This window comes from Xenopus laevis, chromosome 3S (genome assembly GCF_017654675.1).
Source record: "Xenopus laevis strain J_2021 chromosome 3S, Xenopus_laevis_v10.1, whole genome shotgun sequence".
Classification (NCBI taxonomy): Eukaryota; Metazoa; Chordata; class Amphibia; order Anura; family Pipidae; genus Xenopus; species Xenopus laevis.
In genome coordinates this window covers 124,908,331-124,930,354 of record NC_054376.1, presented here as the reverse complement: position 1 = coordinate 124,930,354, position 22,024 = coordinate 124,908,331, and the positions used below count along the sequence as shown (strand labels likewise).

The 22,024-nt window shown below is 43.2% G+C and overlaps 1 protein-coding gene across 1 annotated transcript; it reads right to left on the bottom strand.

The window, feature by feature from the left end:
- Nucleotides 1–1,006: 1,006 nt before the first annotated feature.
- On the bottom strand, nt 1,007–5,019 carry LOC121402280. The gene is made up of 2 exons (XM_041588901.1): nt 1,405–5,019; nt 1,007–1,088 (listed from the first exon to the last, which is right to left on the bottom strand). The coding sequence occupies exon 1, from the start codon at nt 3,272–3,274 to the stop codon at nt 2,066–2,068; it is 1,209 nt and encodes a 402-aa protein (XP_041444835.1). The 5' UTR covers nt 3,275–5,019; the 3' UTR covers nt 1,007–1,088; nt 1,405–2,065.
- Between the last annotated feature and the right edge of the window lie 17,005 nt (nt 5,020–22,024).

Below are 22,024 nucleotides of genomic sequence, written 5' to 3'. Positions count from 1 at the left end.
AAGGCATTGCTCTAGATCACATGGTGAGAGTATGGTAGCCTGATTAGTTCAAATTCTGCCATAAGCATTATGGCTGTGTAGAATGCATATAGGAAATGGTCTTGCATAGTTACAGCAAGTGTCCAGCAGAGGGAGCCCACAACATAAGAATTGGGAAATCCCAAATATGGTAAAAGCGAATGCTGGAGACATGACACTCCCCGTCTGGCATCTATGGATGTCACCACTTTATTCCTCGGAGACAACAGTAAAGTCAGTTCAGCCACTAGTCTGAGGAACAATTTGGTTTCTCCTTGCTTGGAGGTCTTGACCTCAACTTTACGGACTCTCCCATCCTCGCTTGGAAATGTGTTGGTGACCAAGGACCATTCATTCCTCTGTGACTGACAGTCTTTCAACAGAACGACATTGTCGGGTTTGAGGTTGGGCTTGGTAGTTTGCCATTTGCAAAGTGGCTGCAAAGTGGAGATGTATTGCTTTCTCCATCTGTCCCAGAAGGTGTTCGCAAGATGGCCTTCTACTCTCAATGGGCTAGTTTGGACAAGGAATGGGTCATGCTTTCTCAGAGCGTTGTCTTTAAGGACTAGTTTGTTTCTTGTGATGCACAAGGATGTCAGTCCTGTGAGCCAAATTGTGTCTTTGAGCTGACTTGTTGTAACAGCGTGGACGGCTGGGTTGTAGTCCGTATAGAATACAGTCTCTTTGAGCTCTGTGCCTGTCTTGGTTGTGATGAACTCAGCTAGCTCTACAGCTAGAACCGCAACACAGAGTTCTAGTCTGGGTATAGTGTGTTCAGGAATTGGTGCTAGCTTTGTCTTACCCATAAGAAACCCAATGTGACATTGTCCATAGATGTCAACAGGTTTAAAGTATGCTACAGCAGCTATGGCTTTGACAGAAGCATCAGAGAACACACAAAGTTTTTGGCTTTGTACCTCTGTAGAAGGTATTGGGGCATATGGGCGTGTAACACAAAGGTTGGAAAGAGTTGCTAGAGAACCATTTTGTCCATAAAGTCTTTTTGTCAGGAGCCAGTGGGATGTCCCAATCGGATGTTTCAAGGGTTAAGTCTCTTAGAAGTGCTTTACCTTGTATGGTACACAGAAACCACGTGCACACTCAGGCCCTTCGTCAATTAACGCTGGTGCCCAAGGTCTAAGGGAGACGGCACTCCCAATGGACCAATGTAAGGAAAAAAAAGCCTGGCACACGGAGCAAATTAAACCTGGGTCCTACCCCATGTATGTTTATTGCGTCAAACAACGTTTCGGAGGGCGTTCCCCCTGACGATCACCTGACAAAAGGGGAACGCCCTCCAAAACATTGTTTGATGCAATAACATACCAGGGGTAGGACCCCGGTTTAATTTGCTCCGTGTGCCAGGCCTTTTTTTCCTTACATTACCTTGTATGGTGACAGGAGCAGCGAATCTTGAAGGATCACACAGGCTATTTATTGTGGCCAGAACAACTCTGCGAGTGAAGGGTTTCTCTTCCCTGTTTACTTGGAAGGCAAAGGTATCAGACTTTATGTCCCACAAAAGCCAGAGGCTCCATTGCACGAGTAAAGAGTCAGCTCCCGAGTCTAAGTCTCAGATCATTTGAATGGTCTTGTGAATAGAAGGCTTCCATCACTACTTTGTTGTCAGAAGCTATTTTGTAAGGCCTGAGGTTGGAGCAGGTGAGTGCTTCCTGTGCTCTTTTGAGATGACTGATGGCAGCTTTGCTTGAAGGTAGCGATTTTAAGCAGTCATCTGCATAGAAGTCTTTTTCTACTAATTGCCTGACATCTGACCCATACTTTACCTCACTTTTTTGAGCAGAGCGTCTGAGTCTGTGGATTGCAACTGCAGGCGAAAGACTGTTGCCAAAGATGTGCACCCTAGCAGGGTACTCTGTGATGTCTTTGGATGGGTTGTTATCTCTGAACCTAAAAGGTAGAGGGGCAACCCAACTGTTTGAATCGTGTTTAACTAGTTTTTGTTTCATTATTTTTGGAAAGAGTTTATCCTCAATAGACATTGCCAATTGGTTATCCTCTTTTGTTCTCTGGAACACTGTGCATCTCAAATGATCTTGATCTCACAGGTGAGATTATCATTGAAAATGTTTGGGGGTATGTGTACCAGGCTGGTGCTGTAAGGTTTTTCATTTATTAGGAACTGGTTGTGGCATGTTGGAAAAATGGAGGGGTGTCCATTTTCTAGTGTGTTTGTCAGAATGCTGTTTACGCAGACTGGTTTGGGTACACTTCCAAGGCAAGTGTCTCCTATTATGACCCATCCGAGATCTAGCTTCTGGGCATAAGGTGCATTGTGAGGGCTATTTATCTGGTCAATTGCTTTGTGGACCTGTAGCATATCTCTTCCAAAGAGAAGCATTATCTGAGCCTTGGGGTCAAGTTCGGGGATTAAGTGCATTATACATTTCAAGTGTACCTGGTGCTTAGCTACGTCCGGTGTAGGGATTTCAGATCTATTATCGGGGATCTGGTTGCATTCAATTATAGTTGGTAAGGGTAGACATACCTTTCCATCTATGGACTCTACTTGGTAGCCAGATGCCCTTCTTCCTGCTGTCTCGATGACTCCTGCGCATGTTTTTAGAGAGTAAGGAGTGTTTGGGCCCTTGACATTAAATGCATCAAAGAAAGCTGGGCAGGTGAAAGATCTATTGCTCTGGTCATCCAGGATTGCATAGAGCTTAATGCCTTTTTCTGTTTGGCCTGTTGGGTATACTTTGACCAGGCAAATTTTGGAGCAGGATTTGCCGCCTATGGCTCCATTGCAGATTTCTGTGCATTGAGAACTGACTTCTAATATGTTTGTGGCACTGTCATCTTCCTCCCCGCCATGCTTGCTGGCGCTCTTGGTGTAAGGTACAGTCCACGGGGCTGGCCCAGGATGTAAAGCTGTGTTGTGATGTGTGCTGTCACATTCTGTGCATTTTACACTGACCTGACAGTCCTTGGCAAGATGAGACGTTGATGAACAGCACTTGTAGCAGATGTTTTCTTTTAGGTAGGTTTTGCGGTCTTCTATGGACTTCTCTCTGAAGGCTCTGCATTTCGGAAGAGAGTGAGGCATTTGGTGTAAAGGACACTGCTTACAAGGGTCTTTGTGCCTTGTCTCCTCGTGAGAAGGTTCTGCAGATCTGTGAAAAGAATCTAAAGAGGAAGCAGTAGTTTTGTGTACTGTTACTGCTGCTTTGCAAGTATTAGGTACTGAAAGGGTGGCATGTGACAAAGTGAAATCAAAACTGGGGTCATTTCTCATCTTGGCTTACTGGTATACAAAGTCCATGAATACAGTGAAGGGAGGAGATGGGATATTGTGCACTTCTTGTGAATTTTGACCCATGTACCATCCACCGCTCTTGTAAGTTATAGGGCAACTTTTGCACTATGGGGTTAACACCTCTGGCTGTGTCAAGAAATGCAAGTCCAGGTAAGTCCCCTTCAGCTTTGGCTACTTGTAGTTCCATTAACAGGTCACTTAGTTGCTTAAGTTTTGGTAACCTTTATTAGATATTTTGGGGAAGTCATCAATTCTTTTGAAAAGTGCATTCTCTACTACCTCTATTGAGCCATAGCACTCGTTAAGTCTGTGCCAGATCATTCTGAGACCAGTCTCTGGGTGGTTTATGTTGATCACCCTGATTCTTTTTTCATGCTCTGCAGACTCGGTACCTAGGTATTTGATTAAGAGGTCTATTTCTTCACTGAATGAAAGGTCTAAGTCTTTGATAGTGTTTTGGAAGGAGGATCGCCAGGCTCTGAAGCCTTCTCGGCGGTCGTTGAACTTTTCAAGTCCTTTTGTGATTAGCTTGCGCCGTGCAAAGAACTTGGCAAAGTCCATTGTGACCTGGTTAGTACCAGGATAGGTAGGTGGTTGCGTGTAATAGTGAGAAGGTGTTGTGTAATCATACCTGTCTGGAAGTTCTCTTTTAGGCTGGTCTGTGATGTACTGCTTTAACATAGCAGAGGAAGTTGGTGCAGGGTTAACCCTAGGCTTGGGTACCTGGCTGAAGTGGGTGCTGTAAGCAGGATCACTTTGTTCAGCATGGCCTCTTTGATGCAATTGCAGCTTGCTGACAGCCTTTGGAGGTGTATGGCATCCTTGTGGTGGCTCAGGGGCAGCATGTTGGCCTGGTTGCTGTGCTGAAAGAGAATTTGTATCCTACGTGAAGTGCTGGTAGACATACTCTCTAGTGGGTTGTAGTGGATCTTGGGGTTCAATCTCCAGATCGGGTACCTTGCCGTGTCTTTCACTGTCAGGGTACACAATCATCTCTAGAGCCTCTGCTTCCGCTAAGGTAGCTGCAGCTTCCTTCTCTATGGCCAGTTTTTCTAGGGATGCTTCTAAGCGTGCACTCTCTGCTTCTAAGCGTGCACTCTCTGCTTCCCTTTCTGCGTCTAAGCGTGCACTCTCTGCTTTCCTTTCTGCTTCTAAGCATGCACTCTCTGCTCCTAACAGTGCTTTCTTTACCTTTGCCTCCATTTCCCTCTCTGTGAAGGCAGCACGGGCCTTTGCTGCTTCTGCTTTTGCGCGGGCAATGGCGGCAGCATTAGTGACATATGAGCTTTGAGAGGAGACCAAAACTTGGGATCTGGTTATTAATGGAGATTACTTTTTCTGTGACATTATGCAACACTGGATAAGCCTTTGTAGTGGCTCCTCTGTGCTGTAATGACTTAATAGCAGTGTCTGGATCCAGATCACTATAATATGCTGTTGTCTGTGCTTGCAGCGTAGCTGGTTTTAATCACTTGTGTGGCAGCTGCTGTTTTACTGCACATGCGGCAAGTTATAGTTTATCCCGCCGATAAGGCAGCCGCTGTTTCACTGCTTGCAGTGAGTTATAGTTCAATCTGCCTGTGTGGCAGTCGCTGTGTCACTGCTTGCAGTGAGTTGCAGTTTATCCTGCCGATAAGGCAGCCGCTGTTTCACTGTTCTGTCCTCCCTACGTATTACCCTGGGGCAGTGTGTAGTTCGACATGCAGCTAAACCTCCCCACACTCCAATAAAGTGACTGTGAACTGAAGTCTGTAGATTTTACTGGATGGCAAATGGGAATAGGTGAAACTGTAACAAATGACAGAAAATAGGATAAATAGATTGCAATGAACAGTGCATGAAATGTCGCAATGTCTCTGGGGGTGCTGGCAGCTGTGGAGGTGATTTGGTGCAACTATTTGCTTACCAGCGATGCTACCATGAGGAAACTGTGCGTGCTTCTTCCACAGCATGGTCTGTAAAATTGAGTCCTGGCTCCCTCAAGGCATTGCTCTAGATCACATGGTGAGAGTATGGTAGCCTGAATAGTTCAAATTTTGCCATAAGCATTATGGAGGTGTAGAATGCATATAGGAAATGGTCTTGCGTAGTTACAGCAAGTGTCCAGCAGAGGGAGCCCACAACATAAGAATCGGGAAATCCCAAATATGGTAAAAGCGTATGCTGAAGACATGACAGACACACAGGTTTCGAGACATTTTAATGAAGCTAAACATAATCAGGTACAGTTAAAATGGTGCGTGTTAGAAGAAATAGCTGTAGAAAAAAGAGGTGGGGACAGGCATAATAGACTATTGCAAGCTGAAGGTAAATGGATAAAGAAACTCAATACTATGGCACCTAATGGGTTAAATAGGTTAAATGACTCTTGGGAGTCTCAAATCTTTCTTGAGAATTTCCTCTACTAATATATTTTTCCTAAACCTTGCAGGTATTGAATATAGAATACATCAGCAACGTAGATGGTTACAGGTAACATTACTGTTATTATGCTGGTGAAATAATGAATATAATTAGCGGCCCTTAGTCGGCACTGATAATAGGGCAGTACTTGCCCTGTTTACTCTTATTCGAGTAACAATTTGCTTATTTATCAAAATATGTTAGGAGCAATTTTGTTTTTACTTAATTGTATGTCGATTGACATAGAGAGTTCTCTCTATTGTACTGATTTATGGTAACAATTCTTGTGCTTTTAAATGATGTTACAAGTTTGTATCTGTTTAGAGATAAGATGTTTTTGATGGGCAAATGTAACAATTTGTTTCTTTATAATGATTTTTACAGGATTGGTGATAATTCACAGCTAGGGGCAAATGAGTTTTTCCACAATCTTTTGAATTTTATACCCACTATCTGGACTGTGGTATCTATGGACTTTATACATAGCAACCTTCCTGCTCTAAGATGAGTCCATCTGTGGACACAGAAACAACAGACACCTGAAATGGTTAATCACCCTTGCAACTGAGAGGGGGGGAAGGGATGGGTGTGTTTATAGGGTTTGCACATACTGTTTTGTCTTTACACTTGAGAAAGGGCACGAATGGCCCAAAACATGTCGTGTATGGTAGTATGGTAAATACTTTTTCACAGCATTTTGCTTTGAAGTGCTCTCCTTGAACCAATTATTTAAAGACTAGGCACGCCTCCCTCAAAAGAAGCCACTGTGACCTTCTCTCCGCTTTTAGATATTTTAGCATTATCAGGCACATTATTAACATTCACCTTGCTTGTAATTTTTGACCCGTTACTACCAACACACTCCTTAGCAACCAAGGTCTTTTTTTTACAGCATTTTTAATTACATTACACACCTCCTCCCCACCTTCAGCAATTAGTATTTCAACCACTGATTCACTTGCAACTCTATTCCCATATTAACCGGACAAATGGGGAGATATTTCCCGATTCATAACAGTTTGATTAACAAGCCCTGCCTGATTTACCAACTGCACTTGATTTTCCACCGCACCTTTAGATACATCTTCAAACATCTGCCTCCCTTCCGGGTTACTCACCATTGCAGTTACCAACACTTTTTCACCCCCATTCTGCTCCCCACTCTGCATGGTTACACCACTTTGCATTGCATTAACTCTATTTCAGCATCTTTAACCAAAACATTTACACACCCGATGCCAACAAGTATTTCCCCTCCTTACACACAATCGGGTTATTATCAGTTTGCAACATCGGGGAGTTCAGGGTGTTATCTCCGTCTTGTTTTTCTCTAGCATGTTTATGCCTTTTGCCAGGTTCACAGCATAACCAGACTCACCGGCTTCATCCCAGTATTAAAGTCCGATAAGGACCCCCTTGATGCAGTTTGGGGCCCCTCAGATACTTCAGCAAAAACCTCAGGCATAGATCTTTCCCCAGGGGATGGATCCTGGATAACAGCCCGAGGAGGTAGCCCCCCCTCCTGGGCTACACACGCTCATGGTAGCACACACAAAAGGCTAGGAAACAAGCAATAAGCTTCAGAGCACTCCACCTGTGTGTTTATTCATGTGCAGCTGGTAGTAATGGTGAATTTGAGGTGTAATTCCAACCAGCACCCACAGGGGGGCCCAGGAGGTAAAGGGGCCCCATGGGCCCTAATTCATATAAAATTTCAATAAATATTGGAGAAACAAGTCAACCCCAAAATATTTTGGGGGCCTGAAAAATAATTTGCTGTGGGGCCCAGTAATATCTAGTTACGCCACTGGCTGCAAGCAGTTTCACACTGATCTGTAATTCAGCACATGTAAAGGCTGCACAGTAGTTCCACAGCCTCTCCTCAAGATGTGCCAAGCAGGGCCGCCATTAGAAATCACGGGGCGACGTACAACAACATTTTCAGGGCCCCGCCCCAGATCCCTCCCACTCTACATCACAGTTAAAAGACCACACAGACATCAGCGCTAAAAAAGGTAACCCCCCCCCACACACACAAGTTATAAAAAGCTATTGGTGACCAGGGTCCCTCTACAAATTAAAAAAAAACATTGGCAACAGGGCCCCCTTACAAGTTAAAAAAAATTGGGGCCCCAAAGATTAATTTTTGAAAAAACGTTGGTGGCAATGGCCTATAGAGTATTAAAATAATACATTGGTGGTCAGGGGATTAAAAATATAAAAAAACATACATTGGTGTTCAGAGGAATTGAACTCATGGCTTCAGGACTTCACCTCCTTTCATGACTTTGGATCTTTTCTCCGCTTCAGGACTTTGGCTGTTCGTCTTTTCGACACTTCTGCATTTGAGACTTCGGCTTTTCAGCACTTCCGCATTCAGGAATTCGAAGGAGGCGGCACATCTCCGGGCTTCTGTGCTGTCAAAGGGGGCCCGGCTCTTTCAAAAGATGAGCACTTCAGGCCCCCCTGATGGCAGCCCTGGTGCCAAGCATAGGGGCAGTGCAATGTGTGGGCAATGTCACAGACTGGGCACAGTCCCTGGCACATATGGTGCTGGTAGTACAAATCCCAGAGGTTGATATAGAGACAGGGTTGGACTGGCCTGCTGGGGCACTGGGAAAAAAACCCGGTGGGCCCGGCATTGGTGGGCCCTAGACCCTCTAAGTACAGTAGCAGCCTGCATTTACTTTTTTCTCTTGCAGCGGTTTTTTTTTTTTAAAAAATTTTTTGTCGTGGCTCAAATCTTATCACGGGTCACTGACTGCGGGGAAATCTAAAATCGCACTTTTGTATACGAAAGGTGTTTGTGCATAAAGCGGTGAGAAAAATCTGAACTTATTATTGGCTCACCCCAAAATACTTGTGACCCGGGTGTACAAAAACCTGAGGTCCTGCACATATGTTGAATCCCGCAGGTTAACTCTTCAAAAGCTTACATAGAAAAATCCACTCACCGAATATTAAGAGTGGCCCGGGTGTATCTCCCCGAACCTGTAGCTGGGGTGAATGAAGAGACGATGGAGAGAACGGCAAGCACTCCTGGAGCCACTCGTGTGTTAAAAACCGCTTTATTTCAGTCAGTTAAATTCATACAGTCCTGACGCATTTCGTATCTTAACGATTCCATAGTCATAGGCACTATGTTAAGATACGAAACGCGTCAGGACTGTATGCTTTTAACTGACTGAAATAAAGCTGTTTTTAACCCACGAGTGGCTCCAGGAGTGCTTGCCGTTCTCTCCAAGCAGGCTCGTACAACAAATCTGAGCACAGAGAAGGAAAGGAAAGCAAAGTATAAATTAAGGGGGTTTGCCCACTGAACCACCAATGCTTCACTGAAGATAAGACCAAAACTTAAATCTAATGTTGGGGTGGAAGTATGGAGACTTTAGGAGAATAAGGAGAGCAAAGGACAGATAGGGGAGAATGCCATGTAAGTAGCAGAACAGAAAAAAGTGTGGAATAGAAAGAGAGGGAGGTGCATATAGAAACATAATGATGTATAAAATAAAAAATATAATACTAAGAAAGGAAAAGAAAATAGGCTCGCAGAAAAGAAAAGGTGTGGAGGATAGAAATGGAAAAATAAAAGAGAGCAGAAAGAGATCTAAAAGGTTAATAACAGGAAAGTGTTAAAACCGGCACATAGAAGAAAAGTGAATAGAGTGCAGGAGAGGAAACTGAATAACAGAAGGTCAGCTCCATACAGGGGCTCTCCGCCAATGAGGTGAGCTGAGCCGCTCGCCTCAGGCAACAGCACAAGAGGGGTTTCCAGGGGTGGAAAAAAAGCCGCTCCTGCACCTTTAAGAGCCAAATTTCCGGTTTTTAAACCGGAAATTCGGCTGTACTATTGCGAGAGAGCGCAATTGCGCTCTCCGCACTAGTGTTCCTGCCTCCCATCCGGCATTGCCCAAGCCGGCGAGGGGGGGCAGCATTGCAGGAGCCACCTCAGGCAGCTCCTATGACAGAATCGGCGCTGACTCCATACATATATATTTATGATGACTGATTTAATTGTGGGATAGATGTGTTCCCAATTGCTGGTGCAGCATGATTTTTAAGGACTGGTGGTGAAGAATTTAAAAGCCAAGACTGGCAATCTGTTATTTCTGGAAATGCCAGAGGGGCTGCTGTAGGGTGCCATAGACACTCACTATTTAGTGGGCTGTGGGGGACTGTTTGGGCCTCTGTGTACTTGTTATGGATTCCATTCCAGGACTGGGTATAACTGTACAATTATAATCAACAATATGGTCTAACCTGCATGAGGAAGATATTTCTCATCTCATGATATGCAATCACTTGTACCTCATAACCTCATACAGGTAACAGGTTAGACGGTGCTTCAGGTGTCCAACTTCAGAAATGATTCTTGTTGCTGGATGGGGGGGTTAGGTAGTGTCTGGGGTTCCAGTAGCTTCTGCATATATAATGTGCTGTTCATGCTAATGCCCACTGCCTCTCTGTATGCAATATGCTTGGGGGTCTAGAACCAACTGCCATTAACTTTATATAGTATTCCTGGGCGCTGGAACCCGTGCCCTCGCTGTTTATAATGAGCTTGTGTTCTCAGACCCCACTGCTTTGCTCTGCATAATGTGCATTAGGTGACAGTACCCTCAAAGTATATATTGTGCTTGTGAACTTAACCCTCACTTACTTTAACTGTGCATCATGCACATTGGATAGCAGCCTCTACTGCCTCTCTGAGTACATTGTACTTTAGTTGTCTGTGGCACTGTGCCCCCTGTTTCACGATACAATGTGCTTGTGGGTGACAGTCCCTGCTGCTTCTTGTGTGATCTGATTGGAGTTCCAGTACCCTGGTTAACTTTTCTTTCAGTATGTTATAGAATGGCCAGTTCTAAGCAACTTATCAAGTGGTCATTATGTATTATTTTATAAATTGTTATGTTGTTATTAATATTAGATTTATTCATATTTATATGCCTCTTCCTTGACTTTTTATTCAGCAGCTCTCCAGTTTGCAGTTTCTTCAATCTGTTTGCTAGGGTCCAAATTCCCCTAGCAACCATGCACTGATTTGGATAAGAGACTGGAATATGAATAAGAGAGGACTGAATAGAAAGATGAGTAAAACAAAGTACCAATGACAAGACATGTGTAGCCTTACAGAGCATTTGAATATATGGGGTCAGAAGAAAAAGGCAAATAATTGAACAACTATAAAAAAAAAAATGATGAAGACCAATTGAAAAGTTACTTAGAGTTGGCCATTCTATAAAATACTAAAAGTTAACTTAAAGGCGAACCACCCCTTTAATGAGCAGGGAGCTCTACTTCCACAGGTTCACTACTTAATCAGATTTATGTTTTCTCAGAATTGCTTCTCTCTTGCCTCTGCCTTACTGCCAATTGTTCTGTTCATTGGCCATGTTTTAGTGATCTTACTTGCTTGTCATTGGCCATTTCTACAGTGATTATACTGGCACAGCTAGGGGTTAATATGCTAATTATCTTTTTTTTTTTTTTTTTTAGTAAATGTAGTATACTGTTAGGTTTGTGGTTAATATTCTGATTATCCATTTAATGCTGGCATGACTTAGTTATGTTTTTTTTCAATGGTTGTGGTATTTAGGACTGAAAAGTGGCTTCACCAAAATTTTTACGTAATACGCGCGCCAGGGAATTAGGGTCCCACCACTTAATTTTTGCCCAGGGCCCACCAAGGCCTTAAAACAGCCCTACATACGGTCAGTCAGTGCCTCTGTTTTTATATTATTTAAAAACTGGATGATTGTGCTGTATCATATCAAGCCATATCATGTAAAATAACTGTGCTATCCTGCGTCGAGCCATCGTGTTATGACTTCTGGGGGTATTTGTACATGTAATTGCCACTGTGCCATCGTGTTATGACTTCTGGGGGTATTTGTGCCGTACTGCTGTGAGTTCTGTAGGTATAATACATGGAATGCCAATGTGCCGTACTGCTGTGAGTTCTGTAGGTATAATACATGGAATGCCAATGTGCCGTACTGCTGTGAGTTCTGTAGGTATAATACATGGAATGCCAATGTGCCGTACTGCTGTGAGTTCTGTAGGTATAATACATGGAATGCCAATGTGCCGTACTGCTGTGAGTTCTGTAGGTATAATACATGGAATGCCAATGTGCCGTACTGCTGTGAGTTCTGTAGGTATAATACATGGAATGCCAATGTGCAGCAGTCTGTTACTGGGGGGTGATAAGCAGAGAAAGGATTTTTTTTACCTCCTAAAACTAAGTTTCACTGTAGTGATGAGTGAATCTGACCTGTTTCATTTCACCAAAAATATTGGTACCCCGAAGGTGCGGGCCCTTGAAATCAGGTTTCCTGGTGGGCCCCAGGTACCCCAGTCGGACACTGTATAAAGATGAAGGCCGGGGGAAATGCAACACTTTGCTCTTATTCTGCTCTCACACTGGGATGATGTGTGGGCTCAATGGAGCAGCCCATTACTTGCACTGACCTTATGAGTCTCTGTGTGGGACCAACCCGTGCCCCTGAGTCCCCTCAGTCTCTCTTTGCCAACAACTCCGCCCATTTCCTCTCTCAGAGAGATGTCACTTCCTGATTGCCTTTCCCCACCCTCAGGGGCAGCCTCTTACTGGGATTGGCCAGTTGGGCAGGGATGACAGTTGCTGACAGGCAATGATACAAACTAAATTTTGTTTGAGTTAAATGAGCGGTTCACCTTCAAGTTAATCTTTAGTATGTTTTAGAATGGCCAATTCTGAACAACTTTTCAATTGGTCTTCATTATTTATTTTCTATAGTTTTCCAATTATTTGCCTTCTTTCTGACTCTTTTCAGCTTTCAAATGGGGGTCACTGACCCCATCTATAAAACAAATGCTCTGTAAGGCTACAAATGTATTGTTATTGCTACTTTTTATTACTCAGATTTCAGAATTCACTCCCTCTCCTATTCATATTTCAGTCTCTCATTCAAATCAGTGCATGATTGCAGATTGCTGAAACTGGTGAACAACTCCTTTAAGGGATCAGGTGATTTGACTCTGTCCATATGAACATCACAGTCTCTCCGCATGATATGGCTGGTTCCCTCGGCCACACAAAGTGCCTAATTGTCTCTGCATTTGGAGGTGCTCAGCTGATGGATCAGCCTCTTTCTATTCTGTATAAAAGTGCAAATATTAGTTGTGTCTTCTACTTTGCTTGTTCTACACTGGAGAATACACTCTACTCAGGCTTCAAATTTGAAGAAAGAACTGCCAAGTGGGACAAGCCATTGGTGGATGGACGGTTGCATTCTGCTTGGAGAGGGTGACTAAGTCGACACTGCGGCTCATTTATTCCTGCATATTGTATATATTTAGTGATTTTTTTTTGCCAGACGGGAATTTGCGGTGAATTTGCCTGTTTCCCTGCCGGCGAATAAACTTCACTGGCGTCAAAAAAAATGTCAACGTTTTTTTGATTTGGACGACAGCAACAATAAGCTTTACTGGTGAAAATTTTGACACCGGCGAATTGTCGCAGGCGTCGAAATTGTGGCGAAGTGAAACGGGAAAAATTCGCCCCTTAACTACATATATTAGCTAGGACGCCACCAATTACTGCAACAATGGTACCAGCCATGAGCAAAGCGAACATTGATCTAGTGGCAAAGGCAATTATTTCACCGACAACAGACATCATGGCACAAGCTGAGACCCAACAACACCAAAAAGGACTGGCTGTAAAACGATCATCAGCCATAACAATGGCACCAGCTAAATTCCAGCTGACAAAATTATTGATGGAAACTGGAAATGAATTCCTCAGTGATCCACCAGTAGCTTTAGTAAATCAGACTCTTCCACAGACCAATGGAGTAGCCATCTCCACCTCAGTAACATGAAATAACAAGAAAGTCTGGAGAATCTTTGCAAGTGTGTAGTTTTATTATCGCACTACATGTTTCGGACCCATCTGGTCCTTCCTCTGGTGCATGTTATAACATGCACCAGAGGAAGGACCAGATGGGTCCGAAACATGTAGTGCGATAATAAAACTACACACTTGCAAAAATGATTGATGGTACTGGCCATGACCATTCTCCAGCAGGTGCAGCCATCGAGCACTGGTTCTCCAGAATGTCAATGGCTTGATAAAAAAGGGGTGAATACACGGATCCGCACACGCTATAATCTGCAGTCGGGGACTTGGCCTCTCTTTTTATTGTTATACCACCAGTACATAAGCTTACAGCGGAGTTGAAAGGGTTGCTAACCGCTGAGAATGCTACCGATGCGATCAACAATATGAAGATTGAGCTATATTAATTACAAGAGTTCGTTTTACAGAAGAAACAAAAGAAATTTAAATGAGACACGCAGGATTACCAACTCGGGCAAGTCTATATGTGGGCAAAATGGAGAGGAGGAGAACGCCGCAGCCCTGACCATGGACAACGCAGCCGGATGATATTATCGGATCATCGGGGAGAACACAGCCGAACAGGTTCGGCTACTTTGGGATCACATGACCGCACCTTCGATTCTCCCATGGAGGCAGAAAATGCAGCATCCTCCACTCTGCCCTCTCCAACTTTTTTAGGCACAGGCATACGAGGAGGGGATCCGGCATCAAAACACAGGGACATACACCCGAAGCAACAAGCCACTACAACAGGAAACCAGGGGAGCAGAGATTATCCACTACGGAGGAGGAGGCAAATAACCTGGTTATAAACTTATCTAAGGCTTTATCCCCAGAGGAAATGACTGTCCTTAAAGGGATACTGTCATGGGAAAAAAAACATTTTTTCAAAATGAATCAGTTAATAGTGCTGCTCCAGCAGAATTCTGCACTGAAATCCATTTCTCAAAAGAGCAAACAGATTTTTTTATATTCAATTTTGAAATCTGACATGGGGCTAGACATATTGTCAATTTCCCAGCTGACCCAAGTCATGTGACTTGTGCTCTGATAAACTTCAATCACTCTTTACTGCTGTACTGCAATACTGCAAATTGGAGTGATATCACCCCCTCCCTTTCCCCCCCCCCCAGCAGCCTAACAACAGAACAATGGGAAGGTAACCAGATAGCAGCTCCCTAACACAAGATAACAGCTGCCTGGTAGATCTAAGAACAACACTCAATAGTAAAATCCAGGTCCCACTGAGACACATTCAGTTACATTGAGAAGGAAAAACAGCAGCCTGCCAGAAAGCATTTCTCTCCTAAAGTGCAGGCACAAGTCACATGACCAGGGGCAGCTGGGAAATTTACAAAATGTCTAGCCCCATGTCAGATTTCAAAATTGAATATAAAAAAATCTGTTTGCTCTTTTGAGAAATGGATTTCAGTGCAGAATTTTGCTGGAGTAGCACTATTAACTGATGCGTTTTGAAAAAAACATGTTTTCCGATGACAGGATCACTTTAATAAGGTTTAGGATATGTGCCTATTTCAAAATGTGATCCATTTGTCGTTCAGATAGAGATGTTTAAATTCCTTAGATCACTTATATTGAAAATGTTTTTTATGGATAAGAACAAGAAGCTACTCCTCCTTGATGGAGCACAAAGCTACTCTTTATCTCTTCCATCACTGTCTTACTCTCCTAGAGAGTCTATAACATTATATTCCTACCACTCACTAACCTCATTCACAGGGTCCTCAAGGGCAAACTGGCTTTACTGGGCCTTGTTGTACCCAGGCTCCCTGGAAAAATCCAGCTGGATCAGAAACCAGAAGCCAAAGAGGAAGATCCATCCCTTTTCACTCACTATACCAGAGTGTGACAGGTTGTGGTCACAGCACCCCTTGGCCAATAGCACAACTATGCAAATTACATCTAGCTACATGGGCATCTGCCTAGCAACTAGAGAGATCGGGGAGTGTAGTCATTTAAAGCCATAGGGACACATTAACCCTATGTTAAAGGAGAACAGAAATTGATTGGGACTAAATAATAACACTATCCCTTTAATCAAGATGTCCAAAAAATGATATTTTCTTTCTTTGCATAATAAAAGAAACGTCATTCTAAGCAGCTTTCCCTTACACATGAATTGATGTTTTTAATCTGTATTCTGTAAATGTTCCCGCGTCTCCCCATGGAGACTTGGCTGTAGAACATTGTTCTACAATCTGAGAATTGAAAAGCAAAGGACAGACATGAACTGCCTTCAGTAGCAATTACATTTACAAGTATTGGATCTGTTATCCAACAACCTGTTATCCAGAAAGCTCAATTAGAGAAAGGCCTTCTCCATTTTAAGTAAGAACTCGAACTTTTTTAAAAAAGATTTACTTTTCTCTGTAATAATAAAACAGTAGCTTGTACTTGATCCCAACTAAGATATAATTAATCTTTTTGGAAGCAGAACCAGCCTATTGGGTTTATTTAATGTTTAAATTATTTTTAGCAGTCTTAAAGGGCACTTGTCGGCTAAATATATAATCCCCAACCTGATTTTTGCCCACATATCGGTTGGGGAGGTCTGTTGGAAGGCCCCATACACAGACAGATAAGCTCCAGACTTGGACAAAAGATCCCAAATCAGCAGTTTAAATCTGCCTATGTATGGCTACCTTAAAGCTATGGAGATCCAAATTACGGAAAGATTCCTTATCCGGAAAACCTCAGCTCCCAAGCATTCTGCATGACAGCTCCTATACCGGTAACTCAGAAATAAATGGGCAATGAATGTATATTGGAAAGTTGATGAGAATGACTTTTGTTTCATTACGCAAAAAAAAAAAAAAAAAAGAAGAATTTGGTTGGACATCTCCTTTAATGTCTCTAAATGATATTCTGACTTCCACACAGTGCCGCCATTAGAAATCAGGGCCCCACCCACACTGACGACCAAGCTCCACTCCATATGCCGCCCACTCCACATCGCAGTTAAAAGACCACACAGACATCAGCGCTAAAAAAGTAACCCCCCCCACACACAAGTTATAAAAAGCTATTTTTCGGTCAGGGCCCCCTTATAAAAAATTGGGGCCCCAAAAAAAAAAAATTAAAAAAAAACTGAAAAAAAAACATTGGTGGCAGGGGCCCCCTTATAAGTTAAAAAAAACTTGGGGCCCCAAAAAAAATGTTTTACAAAAAATTGGTGGCAGGGGCCTATAGAATATTAAAATAATACATTGGTGGCCAGGGGATAAAAAAAAAAAAAATACACAAACTGGTGTTCAGTAGAATTGAACTCATGGCTTCAGTACTTCAACTTCGCCTCCTTTTGTGACTTCGGGTCTTTGCGCCGCTTCAGGACTTCGGCTTCAGCTGTTTTCGTGACTTCGGGTCTTTTCGGCGCTTCGTGACTTCGGGTCTTTTCAGCGCTTCGTGACTTCGGCTTTTTCCGTGACTTCGGGGCTTTTCGGCGGATCGGCTTTGGCTTTTCGGCACTTCCGCATTCGGCAACGCAGAGGGAGGACGTACGGCTCGGGCGCTCGTAAGGGGGGCCCGGATCTTCAAAAAATGCAGCGCTGCCGGGCCCCCCTTCATGCCCGGGCCCGGTACGCTTGTCCCCCCTGTCCCCCCCTGATGGCGGCCCTGCTCCACATCTCTTAAACCCTCATTTTTTTCCTAAAATATCTCAAGTGAAATTGGTTTCAGTGACTCCCAGTAGTTTTTCGTTTCATCGCTTGTGCCAAACGATTACATTAATGTGCCATCTCCAAACAGACTGATAAGCTGAATAAATACAAAATTCTGATGCAAAGTGTGTTGTTGGGCTGCAAATCCTTTACTTTTAGTAACAGCTGGTGCTGAATTGTCCATGAATTGCAAATCAAAAGAGAGTATGTGATGTGAGGCTTTCCACCTAATTGCTCCTGCTACCTGCTCTCTTGGGGGATTAGCAGATATTATAATAATGTGCTGAAAGCTGATTATATAAACATGCTGGAATCACATTTGCTTTGGCTCAGAAAAACATCTAGCGAAATCACCTGGCCTGCCCTTGTTTCATGGGAGATGAGCAAATCATATTTTCATTAAATGTTCCTTAATTAAGGACAAAGAGAAATACGTTTTATTGCCTGTGCATCTTTCTGCTTTGAGCTGCATTGCAGATAAATAAAGTCAGCTTGCAGCAGGACGAGAGAATGGGTTTATGGGAAAACAGGAAGGGAACATAAAGCAACATAATAAACGTCATTTGAGGATATTGGTCGCCCATGTAAAGCAGTAAGATGGGTGTAAGCTTGATAAAAGGCCGCATGGCCTGAAACGTTGCGGTGATGCCCACAAAAGCACAAATAAAGGCTTTTTAAACTACTCAAGAATTGATGGTGCTGTTCAATCTTTACACAAAGCAGTAAGATGGGAACACAAATGTTTTAGGGCTCCTGCTACTTCTACTTCTCCTGTAGCTCTTTGTTTTCTCTGTTTATTGAGCCTGCTGCAATGACTAAGGCAAGGGTTCTATAAGGTTATATATAAATAGAGAGAGGGAAAGTTGTATTTCCCTTGTGCTTTATTTCCCCTAGGCCCGAATGTAGTTGGGTGATATGTTAAAGGGATACTGTCATGGAAAAACATGTTTTTTCAAAACACATCAGTTAATAGTGCTACTCCAGCAGAATTCTGCACTGAAATCCATTTCTCAAAAGAGCAAACAGATTTTTTTATATTCAATTTTGAAATCTGACATGGTTTAGACATATCGTCAGTTTCCCAGCTGCCCCCAGTCATGTGACTTGTGCCTGCACTTTAGGATGGAACAACTTTCTGGCAGGCTGTTATTTCTCCAACTTAATGTAATTGAATCAGTCTCAGTGGGACTTGGCTTTTACTATTGAGTGTGTTCTTAGATCTACCAGGCAACTGTTATCTTGTGTTAGGGAGCTGCTATCTGGTTACCTTCCCATTGTTCTGTTGTTAGACTGCTGGGGGGGGGGGTGAAGGGAGGGGGATGATATCACTCCAACTTGCAGTACAGCAGTAAAGAATGACTGAGGATTATCAGAACACAAGTCACATTACTGTGGCAGCTGGGAAACTGACAATATGTCTAGCCCCATGTCAGATTTCAAAATTGAATATAAGAAAATCTGTTTGCTCTTTTGCAAATTGGATTTCAGTGCTGAATTCTGTTGGAGCAGCACTATTAACTGATGCGTTTTGGAAAAAAAATTGTTTTCCCATGACAGTATCCCTTTAAATATTAAATCCAAATGTATGTTACACGTGCTTTAGACATGAGATGCATCCAGGCACTGGCATAACCTATACAAAGTAAACAGTGGGGCCTGGGCAGCAGGGTCTGCTGTATAGACTCCCCCCTCTCCAGCCACTCTCCTAGCCAAGTCAGAATGGAGGGTGTGAGCAAGCAGACAGATAGTGAGAGCCAGACAGGCATTGCTGTATGAGCCCCCAGGCTCGCACTGGAGAATTGGGAGCAAGGATTGCCACCTGGCCGGTATTTTACCAGCCTGGCCAGCAAAAATTATGGTTGACCCCAATGTTATTAATAGGGAAAAAGATAAATACATAGGAAGATCGGGGGTTTTTTCCATAAAAGGTGGCAACCCTATTGGGAACCCACTGGGGCTGCAAAACAAGGAGCCTCCTGGCTGTCCAAGGGGGCCCCTTCCCGACCTTAAAACTCTCGGTGCCGGTGCGTGAATTCATGATCGCAGAGCATGCAAGTGCAAAAGACATGAATGAACACCACCGCGGTGCAGGTCTTTATGCGGGCCCCTCTAAAGATTTTTTGCAGGGGGCCCAGTGCTGTGTATTCACACCACTACATCTGGGGTTAACGAATTGCCAACAACATGCATTAACCACAGAGAAACTCATCTCAGGCAGCAGCAGCCCACAAGTTAGCAGGAAAAAAAGCCGCTCCTGGGAACTTTAGGAGCCTGATTAACCCCCCCAAGAAATAAATAATAAATTCAATGCAAATTTCATATAAAATTACCCAAAAACCAAGTCAGGATAAGGCCAGTAGTGCCGCAGTATTTACAGTGCTCTCCGTGTATATATCCACTGGGACCTTCTGATCTGCTGGCAGTTAGGCACAGGCAGGTTTCATTTAGTCACAAGCTTGACTGTGTTACTGTGTCACTTTATACATAATGTGCTTACAAACAGCTTTTGATTTTATATAAAGTAAAGAAGCTACTACTGTCGCTATATAATATGATTGTGTTCCAGTGTAATGTTCTGCAGATGATGACAGAGGGCACTAGCTGTCACAGGGTGCTACTACATCAGGGATACAGACATTCTAGTGCAAGTCATTAGGAGATATTTATATATAAGCACCCGAGGGCCTGTGCCTTTTGGGGGATAGCGCATTTTACATTCCTTCCTCTCTGGATTTGAACGGTGTCGGTAAGAATTTCATGCTGACCCTTGCTATTATTATATATAATATTATATATTGTATTCTTTCAGCTCAAAGAAATTGATTTATTCCAACAAATGGGAAGTACAGTTGGTTTCTAACCTACACAGTTTACACTCTGAGAAACAGACACATTACTCCTCTGCCCACAGAGCTTACACTCTAATATACAGAGGGACACAAATACAATATAGGGACAGGAAACCATTGGGAGAAGGGAATCCTGCCCTGCAAAGCTTATATTTTTATGTACAGAGGGACACAGACACAGGAAACCATTAGGGAGAAGGGAATGTTGGCCTGCAGAGCTTACATTCTAATAAACAGAGGGACACAGATACAATACAAGAAGAGAGAACCATTGGGAGAAAGGAATCCTGCCCTGCAGAGCTTACACTCTAATATGCAGAGGGGCACAGTTACAATACAAGGAGCCATTGGGAGAAGGGAATCCTGGACTGCATGTAAGAGGGTGAACTAGATGAAAAGTGTGATATGTGAAAAATTTTGTTATCTTGTGAGTGACAAAAATGTGTTTGACTGTAAAATGTTTGTGTGTTTAAAAATGTTGGGTGTAATTTGTTAAAGTCGCCACTAGATGGCATTAGAGTTTTAATTTAGTTTAGTTGTAATTTTTTCCCCAGACACTAGAGGCCACTATAGAGCACAGAAGGGCTATAAAAGGAGATGACCTGCCCAAGGTGAGCTGTCTTGTTGGGAAGGCATGGCAGAAGAAACATCAGCTGGTCGGTGAGTGGAGACATCATTGACAGATAGGAAAAGTTAGAATAGGAAAGATCTTAAGTAAAGTAAAGTATATATCACTAGTCGGTTAGGTGTGATCCAAGATCCTAGGGCAGGTGTGCCTACTCTGAATTGATTTATTGAAGTAACTGTAACGGAAAAAATAAATTTCCTGGCCATCCCCAGTCAACATGAAAATTCACTAATGGGTTAATCTCCTGCTACTCCCAGCCTGGACAGAAGATAGTTAATTTTAAGAACACATAAAGCCCACCCCCTCACATCAGTCTTTTTCTTCTGTCCCAGCCTGGGCATAGTGTGAGAGGGTTAACAGTTTAAACTAACTCTCTTTTCTTTATTTTACAGGACAAGAAAGTACTCACTTGCCAAGTTGTAGATTACCGGGTGCAGTTTTGTTTCTGGAGGTTCTTTCTCCACCCGTAGCCCCTGTTCCGTATTGACAACTGCGTTGTCAGGAAGGGGACCCTGTGCAGCCGGGGTATTATTGCTGCTTTGCAGTGTCTGCTGGTGCTTTGCACACCCTGTATGGAAAGCTGTTTGGTGCCAATCTGGATTTTCCTTCCTGTTGCTGCTGCTGCTGCTGCTGCTACATGTGCACTATGAGGATCTGGCTGCATCTAAAGAGCCACTCCAAATGCTGCCGAGTGAGTTCCATGGTTTGCACTTCGAAAAAATAAGAACCTCCAGAGTGTTATGCTTATTAAGCATTCTCTTACTGGTTTAAGTGCCTCTGCTCCTTCTGAAGAGCCCAGTAAAAGTGGGTAAGTGAGATTCAGAAGTATTTAACAAGTCTGCAATGAAGGGCATAGAATTTGTAATACATTTTCATTGAATATCTTTCTAAGAAGGTGAATTGTTTCATGTTATGCAGCCATTCCTTCCAACTCCTTGCCAGATCAGGATTTTTTAATTAAGAGAGCAGTATCCCAAACTCTTAAAGAGACAGTGCTTCTGCTTAAGATCTCTCTGTGCCTTTCAAGGTTTTCTCTATCTAGGAAATTTCCTTTAATATAGGGCCAGCAGCTAAGCTCAGTGACATGGTCAGCTATTAAAGAAAGCCTACAGCTGTATTCATTTGCCTTGTAGAAAAATCAAAGATGCACCTTTTATACAGCTTAAGAAGGGGGGCTGAGAGAGAGATCTCACTATTTGACCAAAAGCTTTTAATCCCCTTATTAAGACTGTTAGATGTACCCTCAACCTGGAGCAGTTTGACCAACTAACCACTTCTCTTCTT

Excerpts from the sequence above, each read along its gene's own strand:
- LOC121402280 (XM_041588901.1), bottom strand. The coding sequence starts at position 3,274 with ATGAGAAATGACCCCAGTTTTGATTTCACTTTGTCACATGCCACCCTT.